The sequence below is a fragment of the Netta rufina genome (genome assembly GCF_964035555.1).
Source record: "Netta rufina genome assembly, chromosome: 31".
NCBI lineage: Eukaryota > Metazoa > Chordata > Aves > Anseriformes > Anatidae > Netta > Netta rufina.
Window position 1 is genome coordinate 2,192,751 of NC_140155.1, and position 12,860 is coordinate 2,205,610.

Here is a 12,860-nt window from a genome sequence, read left to right on the forward strand (position 1 = left end):
GGGATGTGGTCACCGTGTGCTGCTGGCCAGTGCAGGCCACCTTTGCCTCCTAGTTTGGGGTTGATCTTTGCTCTGTGCCTGGTGCTGAGCCTGAGCAGCCTGTGGGGGCTCTTTGTTCCCTCCTCTGGAGCACATCAAGGCCCAGCAGCATCAGGACTGTGTCAAATAAAGTTTTGTACAGGAAGATGGAGTCTGGCAGTGGCATTTCCTGGGTGCTTTGTGTCCTGAGGCCTTGCTGCCTGGGAAGGCGTCTTGCAGCAGACCGTCTCCTCACACGCCTTGCCCTGCAGAGCCTTCGCTGTCCTCGTAGCCCTCCCTTGGAGGCTCTCGCACAGTTTCACGCCCTTCGTCTGCTGCAGTGCCCACAGCTGCACGCAGTGCTCGAGGCGAGGCCTCAGCAGGCCGAGCAGAGCGGGACGAGAGAACTGGTCCTAAATCGGAGCCCTGGAGATCCCCACTAGTGTCTGGCTGCAAGCCTAATGTAACTTCATTTACTCTAATCCTTTGAGCCTGACACGTCTGCCAATTGTTCACCCACCATATTTTGCATTTAAATACCACAAAGGGGCAACTGGACCATGCTGGGGTGGGCTAGAATCACACTGGTAGCAACTGGGAACTTCTGAGACTATGCTGAGGGTAACTGAGAACACGCTAGGGTCAACTGGGATGACAGTTAAGTCATCTGGGATTGACTGGGAGTGAAGTTGGAGCAACTGGGACCGTGCTGGGGTCAAGCTGGACATATGTGGGTCCATATTGTGGGTAGCTGGGACCATGGTGGGGCCAGTCGGGAGCAACTGGGACCTACTGGAGGCAACTGAGACCACCGTGGAGTGAATAGGGAGCAACTGGGACCACAGTGAGAACAATGGGGAACCACTAGGACCTGCTGGGGACAAGCTGGGAGCAACTGGGACCATATTGGGGGGCCAACTGGGAGCGTTTGGGACCATGCTGGGGCCACCTGGAACCATTTTGCAGGCAGGTGGATCCTTGGTGGGGGCGTCTGGGATCTACAGGGATCACACTGGAGCCAACTTGGGCCGCCTGGGACCACATTGTATCCTACTGGGATCAAACTGGGAGGGTAATTGGTGCCAACTGGGACCATTTTGTGGCCAACTGGGAGCATTTGGGACCTTACTGGGGCATAGTGGGGGCATAGTGGGGATCATACTGGGGCCAACTGGGAGCAACTGGGATCCACTGGGAGTACGTGGGGCCACAACCGGGGCCTCCAGAGCTGTACCGGCCCCTTGAGCCCCCAGCCAATGGAGCAGCGCCATTGCGGGGGGGGGGATGCAAATTTATGCAAACGAGCCGCGGTCCTCCCAGCCACCATCGAGACGAGCCCTCGGGCGGACGCAGAGCGGCTCTGCCCCGCCGGATGTGACGTCCCCGCTTCGCGGCGGGAGCTTTGAACGGGGAGGAGGCGGCGGCGGCGGTGGCGGCGGTGGCGGCGGGGGTCCCGAGCGTGACGTCATCACGCCCCCCCCCCCCCCCGTTATGCCACGCCCCAAGGACCGCGCCCCCCGGCGCCGCGGCTCCCCCCCGGTCTCCCCCCGGCGCTCCCCGAGGCGGCCGCGGGCGCCTTCGCCCCCGCGCCGTGAGTGCGACCCCCGAGCGTCGCCCCCGGTGTCCCCCCCCCCCCCGAAATCGTTGTGACCCCCCCCCCCCCCACCCCCGGTTGTCGTCTCCTGTCGCAGGGCGGCGGCGGTACCGGCCGGGCCAGCTGGCGCTGAGGGAGATCCGCAAGTATCAGAGCACCACCAACCTGCTGCTGCGCCGCCAGCCCTTCTGCCGTGTGGTGAGAGACCCCCCCCCCCACACCGGGACACCCCCCGGGACAACCCCCCCGGGATTCCCGAACCACTCCCAGGAAGCCCAAACCCCGCCCCGGGACCCCTGAGCCCCCACCGGGAACTCCCTGAGACCCCTGAGCCCCCCCCGGGACAACTCCCCGAGACCCCCGACCCCCCCCCGGGACACCCCCCGGGATCCCCGAACGACCCCCGAGAAGTCTCCCGGGACCCCCAAGCCCCCCTGACACCCCCAAATCTTCCTCGGGACCCCCCCCCAATACCCCCTAAACCCCCCCCCGATACCCCCAAAATACCCCCGGCACCCCCCCAGCACCCCCAAACCACCCCCACGACCCCTCTGGGACCCCCAACCCCTCGGGACACCCCCCGGGATCCCCGAACGACCCCCGAGAAGTCTCCCGGGACCCCCAAGCCCCTCTGACACCCCCAAATATTCCTCAGGACCCCTCCCCAAGACCCCCAAACTATCCCCAGGACCCCCCCGGGACCCCTCTGGGACCCCCGAACCACCCCTGGGACCCCCAATTCCCCCCTGACACCCCCAAAATCTTCCCTGGAAGACCCCTGAACCTGCAAACCACCCCCGGGACACCCCCCCCCCCCCCCTCGGGACACCCCCTCGGGATCTCCAAAAGACCCCCGAGAAGTCTCCCGGGACCCCCAAGCCCCCCTGACACCCCCAAATCTTCCTCGGGACCCCCACCAAGACAACTGAACCACCCCTGGGACCCCCCCAGGACGCTCCCGAGACCCCCTAAACCACCCCCGGGACCACCCTGACACCCCCAACCCCACCCCAGGACCCCCAAATCTTCCCCGGGACCCCCCCAGGGACCCCCAAACCCTCCCTCCCAGCCCCCCCCCATTGGGATCCCACCCCCGACACCCCCAAACTGTGACCTCAAGCCCCCCTCCAAGCCCCCCCACCCATGGACCCCCTCCCAGGTCCCCCCAAACCAGCCCCCCCCAGCCCCTCAGCACCTCCCCCCCTCCTCCAGACCCTCTGAGTCCCCCCTGTGCCCCCCCCCCCCGGCGTCCTTGTCCCCCCCCCTCCCTAAATGTCCTTGTCACATCCCCTGACCCCCCCCCCAAGTGACGCGGTGGCCTTGTCTGAGACAGGATCCCCCCCACATGTCCTTGTGGCCCCCCCCGCGTCCTTGTCACCCCCCCCCCCATCCATGGCACCTCATTTATCACTATCCCATGTCCCCCCCACCCCAAAAAAAAAAATTTCCCTGTCCCCACGTCCCTGCGTGGTGACACCCCCAGGGCGATATCCTCATCCCTGGGGTGTCCCAGGTCCCCCCTCCATGTCCTTGTGCCCCCCCCCACGGTGTCCCCACACCCCCCGCAGTGTCCCCGTGCCCCCCCCCGTGTCCCCATGCCCCCCCCCCCCCGCTGTCCCCCTGTCCCCAGGTGCGAGAGATCTGCCTGCTCTTCACGCGGGGGGTGGACTACCAGTGGCAAGCCATGGCACTGCTGGCCCTACAAGAGGTGGGGGGGGCACCCTTCAACTTTGGGTGCTGGGGGGGGGCACCTCTTGGCCATTTTGGGGGTGTCTTTCACTTTGGGGGGGGGGACGTGGGGGTGCCTGATGGATTTGGGGGGGTCCTGCTGCTTTGGGGGGGTGTCAGGCACCCATGAGGGTTTGGGGGGGGGCTGTAACCCCCCTAAATTTGCTCCTTTCCCATACCTTTGTGTTTTTTTTTGTTTTGTTTTGTTTTTTTTGGGGGGGGGGGGTGGTTTTTGGGGTGCATTGAACGTGGGGGGGGGGGATTTGTACCCCTTGGGTGCGCCCCTGAGGGGAGAGGGGGGACAATTCTTGCGGGTGGGGGTATATTGAAGGAGGAAGGGGGTATCCGGGGTGGGGTGGGGATATCGGGGGGGGCACCCCCTGATGCCCCCCCCCCAAAAAAAAAGGCGGCGGAGGCTTTCTTGGTGCGCCTGCTGGAGGACGCCTACCTGTGCTCGCTGCACGCCCGCCGGGTCACCCTGTACCCCAAGGACCTGCAGCTGGCCCGGCGCCTGCGGGGGCTGGATGGGGGGGGGATCTGAGCGTGTGGCCCCCCCCTCCACCCCATAGACCCCCCCCCCTTTATTAAAATAAAGGAACAATCCCCTTTTTTTCATAAGCTGCCTCCCCCCCGTCTTAAATGGGTGGCTCAAGGGCACCTGGTGGGGGGGGGGGGGTGATGAGAGGGGGGCACCCGAGTGTGATTTGGGGGTGGGGGGGGCACCCAAGTATGATTTGGGGGTGGGGGGCATCCATGGCAGCACCCCCATCATGGGAAGGGTTTTTTTTTTTTGGGGGGGGGGAGCAGCCCAAATTTTTATTTTTTTTTTTGGGGGGGGGAGGGAGATCCAACGGGGGGGGGAGTGTGCAAAAAGGATCTGCCCCCCCCTCACTCCCCAAATACTAAGGGGGGGGGCGGAGCTTTTTGTGCCCCCCCCACCCTCCCAGTCCCCAGCATCAAGGGGCGATGGCGGCCACCCTGCTGCTGCTCCTGCTCCTGCTGCTGCTGCTGCTGCTCCTTTTTGGGGGGGGGGCGGGAGGGGTCCCCCCGGGGGGGGGCCCTGCACCTCCTGCACCCCCGGGGGGCACAGCACCTCCTCGCCCTTGCCCGCCGCCACGGGCCTGCCCTGCGCGTGCGCCTGGGGGGCCACGGTGAGTGGAAGGGGGGGCACCCCACTATCCCCCCCCCCTCAAAAACCCTTCCCCCAACAACCCGCCTTGGGACCCTAAATCTCCCCCCCCCCCCAGCCTCCACCTCCTGGGACCCCCAAATTTTGGCTGCACCCCCCCTACCTGCACCCCAGCGTTGGCTCAATAAGAGTTGTGGGGGGAGGGGGTTGCAAGGGATCCCCTCCCCCCCCCTAAAATCTCCCTTTGCTCCCCTCAACCCTTTGATTTGCCCCCCCCCCATTTTGTTCCTGGGACCATCCCCCCCCCCCCTTCTATCCCCGCACCCATTCCCCCCCCTGATTTGGAGGTCCCTGACCCCATTGGGAGGGCTGGGACCACCAAGCCCCCATATCCTGGGACTCTGCCCCCCCCCCCCAAGGGGGTCACATCCCTCCAGACCCCCCCCATTATTTTTTCCCCCCCCCCCTCCTTACCCCCAAGATGTGCTGGTGCTGAGCTCGGTGGGGACCATCCGGGAGGCTCTCGCTCGCCGCTGGGGGGACTTCGCTGGGCGCCCCCCAAGTTACCTGGGTATGGGGGGGGGGGGGTCCCACATGGGCTGGGGGGGTGCACTGGGGCCACCCCCTCCCCAAATTATGGGGGTGCAGGTGGGTTATGGGGAGCTTATGGGGCTGGGGGGGTTGTGTCGGGCACCCCAAAGTTCCCTGGGTATTGGGGAGGCCCTGTGGGGGGGGGCATCTTATGGTATTGGGGGCCCTGGGTATTGGGGGGGGGCACCTTTTGGTGTTGGGGGTGTCCTGTGGGGTGGGGGGGGCTGTGGGTTCCTCACAAGGGTGTCTGGGGAGGGGTCTCTGTCAGTGCTGGGGGGGGTCCTATGGGTGTCTGGTGGGTGGGGGGAGGTCCCTAGGGGTCTCCAGGGTTTTTTGAGGGGTGGGGGGGAGGCAGGGGGGTCCTCATGGGTGCTGGGGGGTGCCGGTGGTGACGCAGGTGTGGTGCAGGGGGGCTGGTGTCGCGGGGGGGCCAGGACCTGGCGCTGGGGGACGTGAGCCCGGGGTGGCAGCAGCAGCGGGGGGCGACGCGGGGGGCGCTGGCCCGGGCCCAGGGGCGACTCGAGCCCCTCCTGGCGCAGCAGGCGAAGGCGCTTTGCCAGGTGAGTACCCCAAACCTGGGACCCCCCCAAAAAAAAAATAAAGCACCTCAAACCTGGGGACAACCCCCCCATCCCCTTCCAGAACTCCAAACCAACCCTGGGACCCCCAAATCGCACCAGGGTGCCCCCAAAAAATCAGCCCCAGCACCTCATAGCTGGTCAGGGGGTCCCTGTGGTATACCAGTAATCCCTTGGGGGCCACCCGATAGCCTTTATGGGACCCTCGTTATCCTTTTAGGGCAGCTCTATACCCCAATAGGGGGGTATTCCTTGCACCGCCCCCCCAGGGAGCCCCATTGTCTCTTGGGACACCACTTTGTCATGTAGGTGTCCCTAATATCCTTTCTGGGATCCCTGAATCTCCCTGGGGCACCCCAATGCTCCATTTATGCTCCCCAGTACCTCCCTGGTATGCCCCAGTACTCCCCTTTATCACCCAGACCCCTTTAATAGCCCCTACAGATGCCTCAATACCTGACTGTGGGACCCCAAATCCTCCCATGATCCCCTCTTCTCTCTTGGTGTCCCCTATATCCACTAGCACACCCCATTACTTCCTGGGACACCCCCCTTACCCATTTGGGGCTCCCCAAAACCCTTTTGGTCCCCTTATATTACCCCAGTGCACCCCAATCCCCTTGTAGGGTCCCCTCCCCTCTATCACCCTTGGGTATCCCAATACCCCCTAGGGCTAGCAGTATACCCCTGGTGACCCCAAAATCTCCTTAGATCACCCCAACAACCCCCTGGGAAGCCTCATGTCCCCCAAGGCACTCCCCAGCCCCCCGTGGTGACCCCCTTTTTCCCCCCCCAGGACCTGCGTTCTTATGGGGGGGCGCCCGTCGACGTCTTCGAGGCGTTCGCCTTCCACACCTGCAGCACCATCTGCCTCCTCGTCTTTGGGGACCTGGTAGGGACCCGGGTGTCCCTTTTGGGGCATCCAGGTGGCCCTAAGGCATTTGGGGTGGGCACCTTTGGGTGGGGGCTCTCTGGGCCCGGGGGGCCACCCAGGTGTCTGGGTGCCATTCAAGGGGACCCAGGTGTCACTTGGGGTGGGAAACGACATGTCCAGGTGCCACCTGGGGGACTTGGGTGTCCTTGGGGGGGATCCAGGGGTCTACGGGGGTGACCCAAAGCATCTGGGCCCCCACAGATGCCCCCTGAGGCCGAGGTCCGGGCCTTCACCCGCTGCGTCATGGAGCTGCTGGAGGTGTGGGGCAGGGCCAGCGTCCGGGTGCTCGACCTGCTGCCGCTGCTGCGGGTGAGCCTCACCATGGGGCCAGGCCCTACAGGGCCCGTATGGCTCTGGGGACGGGGTTTATGGCATCTACGGGGGCCTGGGGGAGGCCTGCATGGGACTGAGGAAGGGTATGGGAGGGGATGTTGTAGGGTCTGTATGGGATTTGGGGCTGCTATAGGGTCCAGATGTGGGAGACTATATTGGGGAGGAACTATATTGCCCTGGAGGGGTTGTAGGGTATATATGAAGGTGTGGAGAGGCCTGTGTAGGGCTCTGAGGTGGTTATATGGCCTTGGGGAGGTTGTATAGGATCTGGGGAGGTGCTGGGGGTGTGGGAGGGTACAGGGTCTGTGTGGAGATGGGAGTTATATATGGGGTTGGGGGGGGGGGGGGTCTGTATGGGGCTGGGGAGGGGGTTAAATGGTCTGTAAGACTTTGGGGGAGATGTTAAGGGGTCTACACAGGGTTGAGAGAGTCTGTAGGGACTGTGTGACCGGGGTGGGTCTATAGGGCCTATATGCAGCTGGAAGGGGTTATATAGCCACTGTGGCGCAAAGTGGGGGGCTCTATAGGGTCCTGGGGGCTCTTTGTGGCCCCTGGGGTGCCTACGGGCCCCATACGGTCCCAGGTGCTGCCCAACCCAGGGCTGCGGCGGCTGCTTAGCCTGGTGGAGTCCCGTGACGCCTTCGTGGAGGCCCAGATCCGGCGTCACAAGGTGGGATGGGGACATGGGACCGGGGCAGGAAGAACCCGGGGAGGGGACACAGGGAGGTGACGCGTGTCCCCCTGCAGGCCTGCGCCTCGCCCCCAGAGGACACAGTGCTGGGGGCACTGCTGGGGGAGGACCCCAGTGTCCGGGGGGGGCCGCTGGGCCCCGATCGGCTGCACATGGCCCTGGTCGACCTCTTCATCGGTGGCACTGAGACGACAGCGGCCGCCCTGGCCTGGGCCGTGGCCTTCCTGCTGCATCGCCCTGAGGTGCCACCTCCATGTCACATCTGTGTCCGTGTCCCCATGCAGGTCCCAGCTGGGGGGTCTTGCATGCTCACGTCTGTGTCCAGTGTCCTGCAAATCCCGTGTCTTCATCCCCGTGGCCGTCACTGTCCCCTTGCACCACCCTGCAGTGCCACACGTGTCACGCTCACGTCCATATCCCCAGGCGGGTCTCGCATCCCCAGGGTGTTCCCACCCATGTCCTGGGAATCCCTCGTGTCCCCCACACCATAACCACCGCCCTGAGGTGCTGCATGCATGCCATGTCCACGTCATGTCCGTGTCCCTGGTCAGGTCCTGGGGAGGGTTCCACGTCCTGGGTGCCCCTGATGACCCCCTCCCGTGGCCATCACCACCACCCCTGCACTGTCCCTGGGTGCCACATACATCATGTCCATGTCACACGCATGAGGGACAGCCGTGCATGACATGGCGTGACATGTGTCGTCCCCCCCCCCAGGTGCAGGAGTGGGTGCGTGCAGAGCTGCATCAGGAGCTGGGCCCCACAGGCACCCCCCAGGTGGGGGACATGGGACGCCTGCCCCTGCTCCGCGCCACCATCACCGAGACCCTGCGCCTGCGGCCACCTGCACCCCTGGCCCTGCCCCACTGCACACGCCGCCACACCAGGTACAGCCAGTAAAAACCAGTATGGACCAGTATGGGTCTGTACGGACCAGTATTGACTGGTATAGACCAGTATGGGTTAGCAGAGCCCAAAAGGCATCATAAAACCCAGAAGCACCTGGTAGAGCCCAGTAGGCTGCAGTGTAGACCAGGAGAGCTCCAGTAGGGCTCAGTAAAGCCCGATGGTCCCAGTAGGTGGCAGTAGATACTACTGGGACTCTGCAGGCTCCAGTCTGTCCCAGTCCATCCCAGCAGCACCTTGTCCTGTTCTAGTGTTGGGGGTGTCCCTGTGCCAGCTGGCTCCATCGTCATCCCCAACCTCTTTGCTGCCCACCACGACCCTGAGACCTGGCATCGTCCTGACGAATTCCTGCCAGGTACGTGTGGACCCTGAAGTTCCCTGGACATTTGGGCCCGGTTTGGACACCCGGGTCCCTGCTCCAGATGCTTGGGTCCCCTCCCTGCTTGCCAGGGTATCTGATGCTGTTGGGATGATCACCAGCCTGGACATCTGTGTCCCTGGCCCTCATGGTGGGTTCCCTCCCCGCTCATTTTCCCCCTCCAGAGCGGTTCCTGGAGCCAGGGGCACCCTGGCGAGCGCTGGTACCTTTTGGCTGCGGGGCCCGATCCTGCCTGGGTGAGGCACTGGCACGAGCTGAGCTCTTTGTTTTCCTGGGCCACATCCTTCATCATTTCCGCCTGGAACCACCAGTGCCTGGTGCCCTGCCCAAGCTGGGGGTGACAGCTGGCACCGTCCTGCGCTGCCCCCCATTCTGTGTGCGCCTTGTGCCCTGCCAGCCCCCCACCCCCTGAGCCCCGATGCCTGGGGACACATGGAAGCCTGGGCTCGCTTGCTGGTTGCTCGCAGCTTTTATTGACCCCATAAAGGCTTCATCACCACTGCCCCTGGCAGCCCTGCCTCCTCTCTGGGTGCTCTCAGTCATGCTGTGGCCGCAGCTTCATCTCCGTGAAGGGGATGGAGAACTCGAAACCTTTCCAGGGAAACCAGTTGATGCCCTGGGGAGAGTGAGATGGGGCCTTGTCGGCGTACTACAGGGGCCCTACAGACCCGTATAGGGCCTGTGGGCACCATACTGAAGCCCTGAAGAACCCACTCCCCTGCCCCAGGCCCTATCCCTCCTATAAAGCCCCATGCCCACATAGGGGAGATCTGGAGCTGGGGCAGGAGGGGTCCCGTATGGTGTCTTGCACTCTGTAGAAGGTCTGTAGGACCTCAGAGGTGTGCATAACCATATGGCTCTCATAGCCCCCCAAAGAGCTCCTGGCCCCCATCGTTCCCCATAGGGCACCAATCCCTATAGATGCGAAATCCCATATTTACCTTCTATGTCTCCTGTAGGTAGCCCCCCAAGGCCCCTATAGACCCCATCAAGTCCTCTTTTGCTGTTTCTGTAGTGCCCGTAGCCCCCCTTTATGGCCCCGATACCCCCTCCCCATCACCCCTACATCCCCCCAACGTGCCTGATGGTCGTAGGGGGTACCGTAGCGCCCATTGAGGTTGGCGTAGTGGCAGTTGCGGTACCACCAGGCCCCTGTGTAGGCGACGGCGCAGGGCCGGGGTCGGCGCCGGGGGTCACGGTCCCGTGTTGAGAAGGGGCTGCCAGCGTGGTAGGACATTGCGTCCCCTGCAGGACTCACATTAGCACTCTGGAGATTCTAGCACCCCCAGAGAGCTTTCCAGAACACCCTCAATAGGTCAGAGAACCACAAGATGTTCCCTAAGATACCCCCCCACTCCCCTCCAGGATAAGTCACAGCCCCCCAGGGACCTCTGTGTTCCATATCAGGGAGCACCATGGACCAAAGACTCTCAAGACCTCTTAGGGACTCCCCAGGACCACCCCATGGGCTGGTGATCTGTACTAGGCCCCCAAAGCCCCCCCACCCATGAGTCATGGACTCCCAAAACCACTCCAAGGACTGCCTCTCATTGGCAAAAGGACCTCCCCCTACCAAGGCCTCCTCTAGGTACCCTCCTATGGGTCAAGAGGCCCTCAATAACCCCCAGAAAATACTCTCCCAGGAATCCTCTATTCCTGGATTCCAGGAATCCCCCAAACTACCGTGCCCCCCACCCCCCATAAACCATCACTATTCCAGGACCCCACCCTCTCCCCCCCCAAGATTTCCCCTAAGGACACCCATGGGCTAAAGGACTCCTCTAAGACCTTCTGTAGAGAACCTCCATGGGCCAAGGCACCCCCGAGATTCCCACAGGGCTCCCCAGAACCCTCCCCATGGGCCAACAGCCCTCCCCTAGGGCCCTCCCAATGCCCCAGGGGACCCCCCAATACCCTCCCCCAAATACCCTCGGCCCCTTCACGGGCCAGAAACCCCCCGCACCGGCGGTGCCGCTGTAGGCGCCGAGGTGGAGGCGGTAGTGCTCCTCGGGGCCAGCAACGGCGAAGTCACGGTAGTGGGCAAAGGCGGCGTCCAGCGGCGTCCGTAGGTCCACCCGCAGCTCCGTGGGGCCAGCCGCCGTCAGCGCGTGCAGCGCCTCGTTCCCTGCACCCAGACACCTTGGGGCCTTCAGCCACTGCAGCCCACCCAGGGCCACCCAGACACCAGGGTCCCTCCCCTGGAGACCCACCTGGGGCCACCTGGGTGTCCCCCTGGGGTCCCCTTGGGTGCCTTTGTCCCCCTGCCAGAACCCTGGGTCCCCCCCCAGATGCAGTGGTCCTCACCAAGCCAGAACTCCTGGGAGACGTTGCCAAAGCCGTGGGCGTACTCTTCCCATCCCCTCCAGAAATCAGTGGCCCCATTCATGCGTCGCTGGAACACCTGGGAGTGGAGAGTCAAAGGAACCCCCCCTGCCCACCCCCACCTCCCATTACCTCCCCCTGAACCCCCAGCTCCTTCCATTGCCCCTCATGGTCTTCCCCAGTGCACCCTGAGACTATCTAGGCTCCCTCGGACCCTTGCTGCTCCCCAGGACTCCCCATCGCACCCCCAGATCTGCCACAGACCCACAGGATGATCCCCCATTATCCCTCCCCAGTTCTCCCCCTGCCCCCCATAGAAACATCAAGAAGACCACAATAACGCCCCTCAGTGACCCCCAACTGTCCCCCAAGAGCACCCCCAGGGACTCCCATTGACCTCAGTCCCCCCCACACACAGTGCACCCCACAGCCCCACCCATTGCCCTCTAAAGACCATCTAGAGGACACCCCCTCTGCCCTCAGGTACCCCTTCAGATCTGTCAGGACACCCCTTGTCCCCCAAACCTCTCTACTGCCCCCCAGAGAACACCCACTACCCATTTACCCCTAAATGCCCTTCAGTGTACTTCTTGGACCTCCTGGGACCACAGATACCCCCACTACCCCTCATAGAACCCCCTCACTGCCCCCCATTGCCCCCCAGGCCCCTCAATGCCCCTCACTGAACCTCCCAGACCCCCCAGTTCCCTATAATGACCCCAGTTGCTCCACGGGCCCTTCCCATTATGCTCCAGGTTTGCCAGCCCCCCCCCCCCCCTTGCTTACTCCCTGCCCCCCTACTGCATCCCACAGAACCTCCCGAGATACCCCAAATGTCCACAATTACACCCCCAGGGCCATACCTATTGCCCCCAGACCCCTGCACAATATCCTCCATAGAACCCACCAGACACCCCCAATGCTCCCCCAGTGACCCCAGTTGCCCCTCCCCCCGTTACCTCTCCAAATTTGTCAGGGAACCCACTGCCCTCATTACCTCCCTAGAGGTACCTCCTGCTATTGCTCCCCACAGAACATCCCCTGACACCCCCAATGCCCCCTACTGCCCCCCTGCCCGCACCAGCCAGCCGCCGCCATCGGTCTCCATGTCGCAGAAGACACGCAGGGGCCGCTGTTGGTCCCCCCCGAGGAAGATGAGGGCCTCGCGTGAAGGCCTTGGTCCGTTGAGCTGCTCCTCAACGCAGTCCCGGGGGTACGGGTGGAGTAGGGGCGCTGGGGACAGGGTGCAAAATGTGGGGACCAGGTGAGGTACCTCCAGAACCCTCCACCCAGGGGGTCGAGGGACCCAAATGTGTCCACCTGTAAGGCATCCAGGTACCTGGGGATCCCCCTGGCCCCAACACCCCACCCTCAAGGGACCCACGTGCCCAACTCACGGGTGTCGAAGGTGGCCTTGAGGGGCACGGGGGCCGGCTCCAACCCCTGGCTCTGCAACTGCACCCAGTAGTGGCCCATGGGCTCCAGGCCCCACAGCTCCTTCGATGTTGCCTCAGGGGGCAGCTGCAGTGTCTGTTTGTGTGGGGAAGGGTTATTGGGGGGTGCAGGGGGCTTCTAGGGTCCCTAGAGGCATTATAGGGGCTGCATGGGGGGTCTTTTAGGTATCCAGGGAGCATAGGGTGGGCCTCGAAGGTGTACT

General features: G+C 63.7%; 3 protein-coding genes across 6 annotated transcripts in view; 2 read left to right on the forward strand and 1 right to left on the reverse strand.

Moving 5' to 3' along the window:
* Positions 1–1,302: 1,302 nt before the first annotated feature.
* CENPA (centromere protein A) lies at positions 1,303–3,881 on the forward strand (the record flags this gene model as incomplete). Its single annotated transcript, XM_084303863.1, has 4 exons — positions 1,303–1,609; positions 1,710–1,810; positions 3,243–3,320; positions 3,747–3,881. 4 exons carry the CDS (start codon positions 1,303–1,305, stop codon positions 3,879–3,881), a joined length of 621 nt encoding a protein of 206 aa, XP_084159989.1.
* Positions 3,882–4,306: 425 nt separating this feature from the next.
* On the forward strand, positions 4,307–9,293 carry CYP21A2 (cytochrome P450 family 21 subfamily A member 2; the record flags this gene model as incomplete). Its single annotated transcript, XM_084303865.1, is given in 11 exon segments — positions 4,307–4,378; positions 4,380–4,491; positions 4,951–5,040; positions 5,469–5,620; positions 6,435–6,530; positions 6,774–6,881; positions 7,489–7,575; positions 7,653–7,838; positions 8,314–8,483; positions 8,754–8,857; positions 9,046–9,293. Coding segments are annotated over 11 exon segments (1,425 nt in total).
* A 50-nt stretch (positions 9,294–9,343) lies between these two features.
* TNXB (tenascin XB) overlaps positions 9,344–12,860 on the reverse strand; it is a 29,980-nt gene continuing 26,463 nt past the window's right edge. For all 4 annotated transcript variants that reach the window (XM_084303917.1, XM_084303915.1, XM_084303916.1 and 1 more), the window contains exons 32-37: positions 12,601–12,733; positions 12,285–12,436; positions 11,186–11,282; positions 10,845–11,006; positions 9,963–10,126; positions 9,344–9,497 (exon numbers count right to left, since the gene is read on the reverse strand). In XM_084303917.1, coding sequence (XP_084160043.1) covers positions 9,417–9,497; positions 9,963–10,126; positions 10,845–11,006; positions 11,186–11,282; positions 12,285–12,436; positions 12,601–12,733 — 789 coding nt within the window. In that variant the 3' untranslated portion in view covers positions 9,344–9,416. The remainder of the gene's footprint in view (positions 9,498–9,962; positions 10,127–10,844; positions 11,007–11,185; positions 11,283–12,284; positions 12,437–12,600; positions 12,734–12,860) is intronic.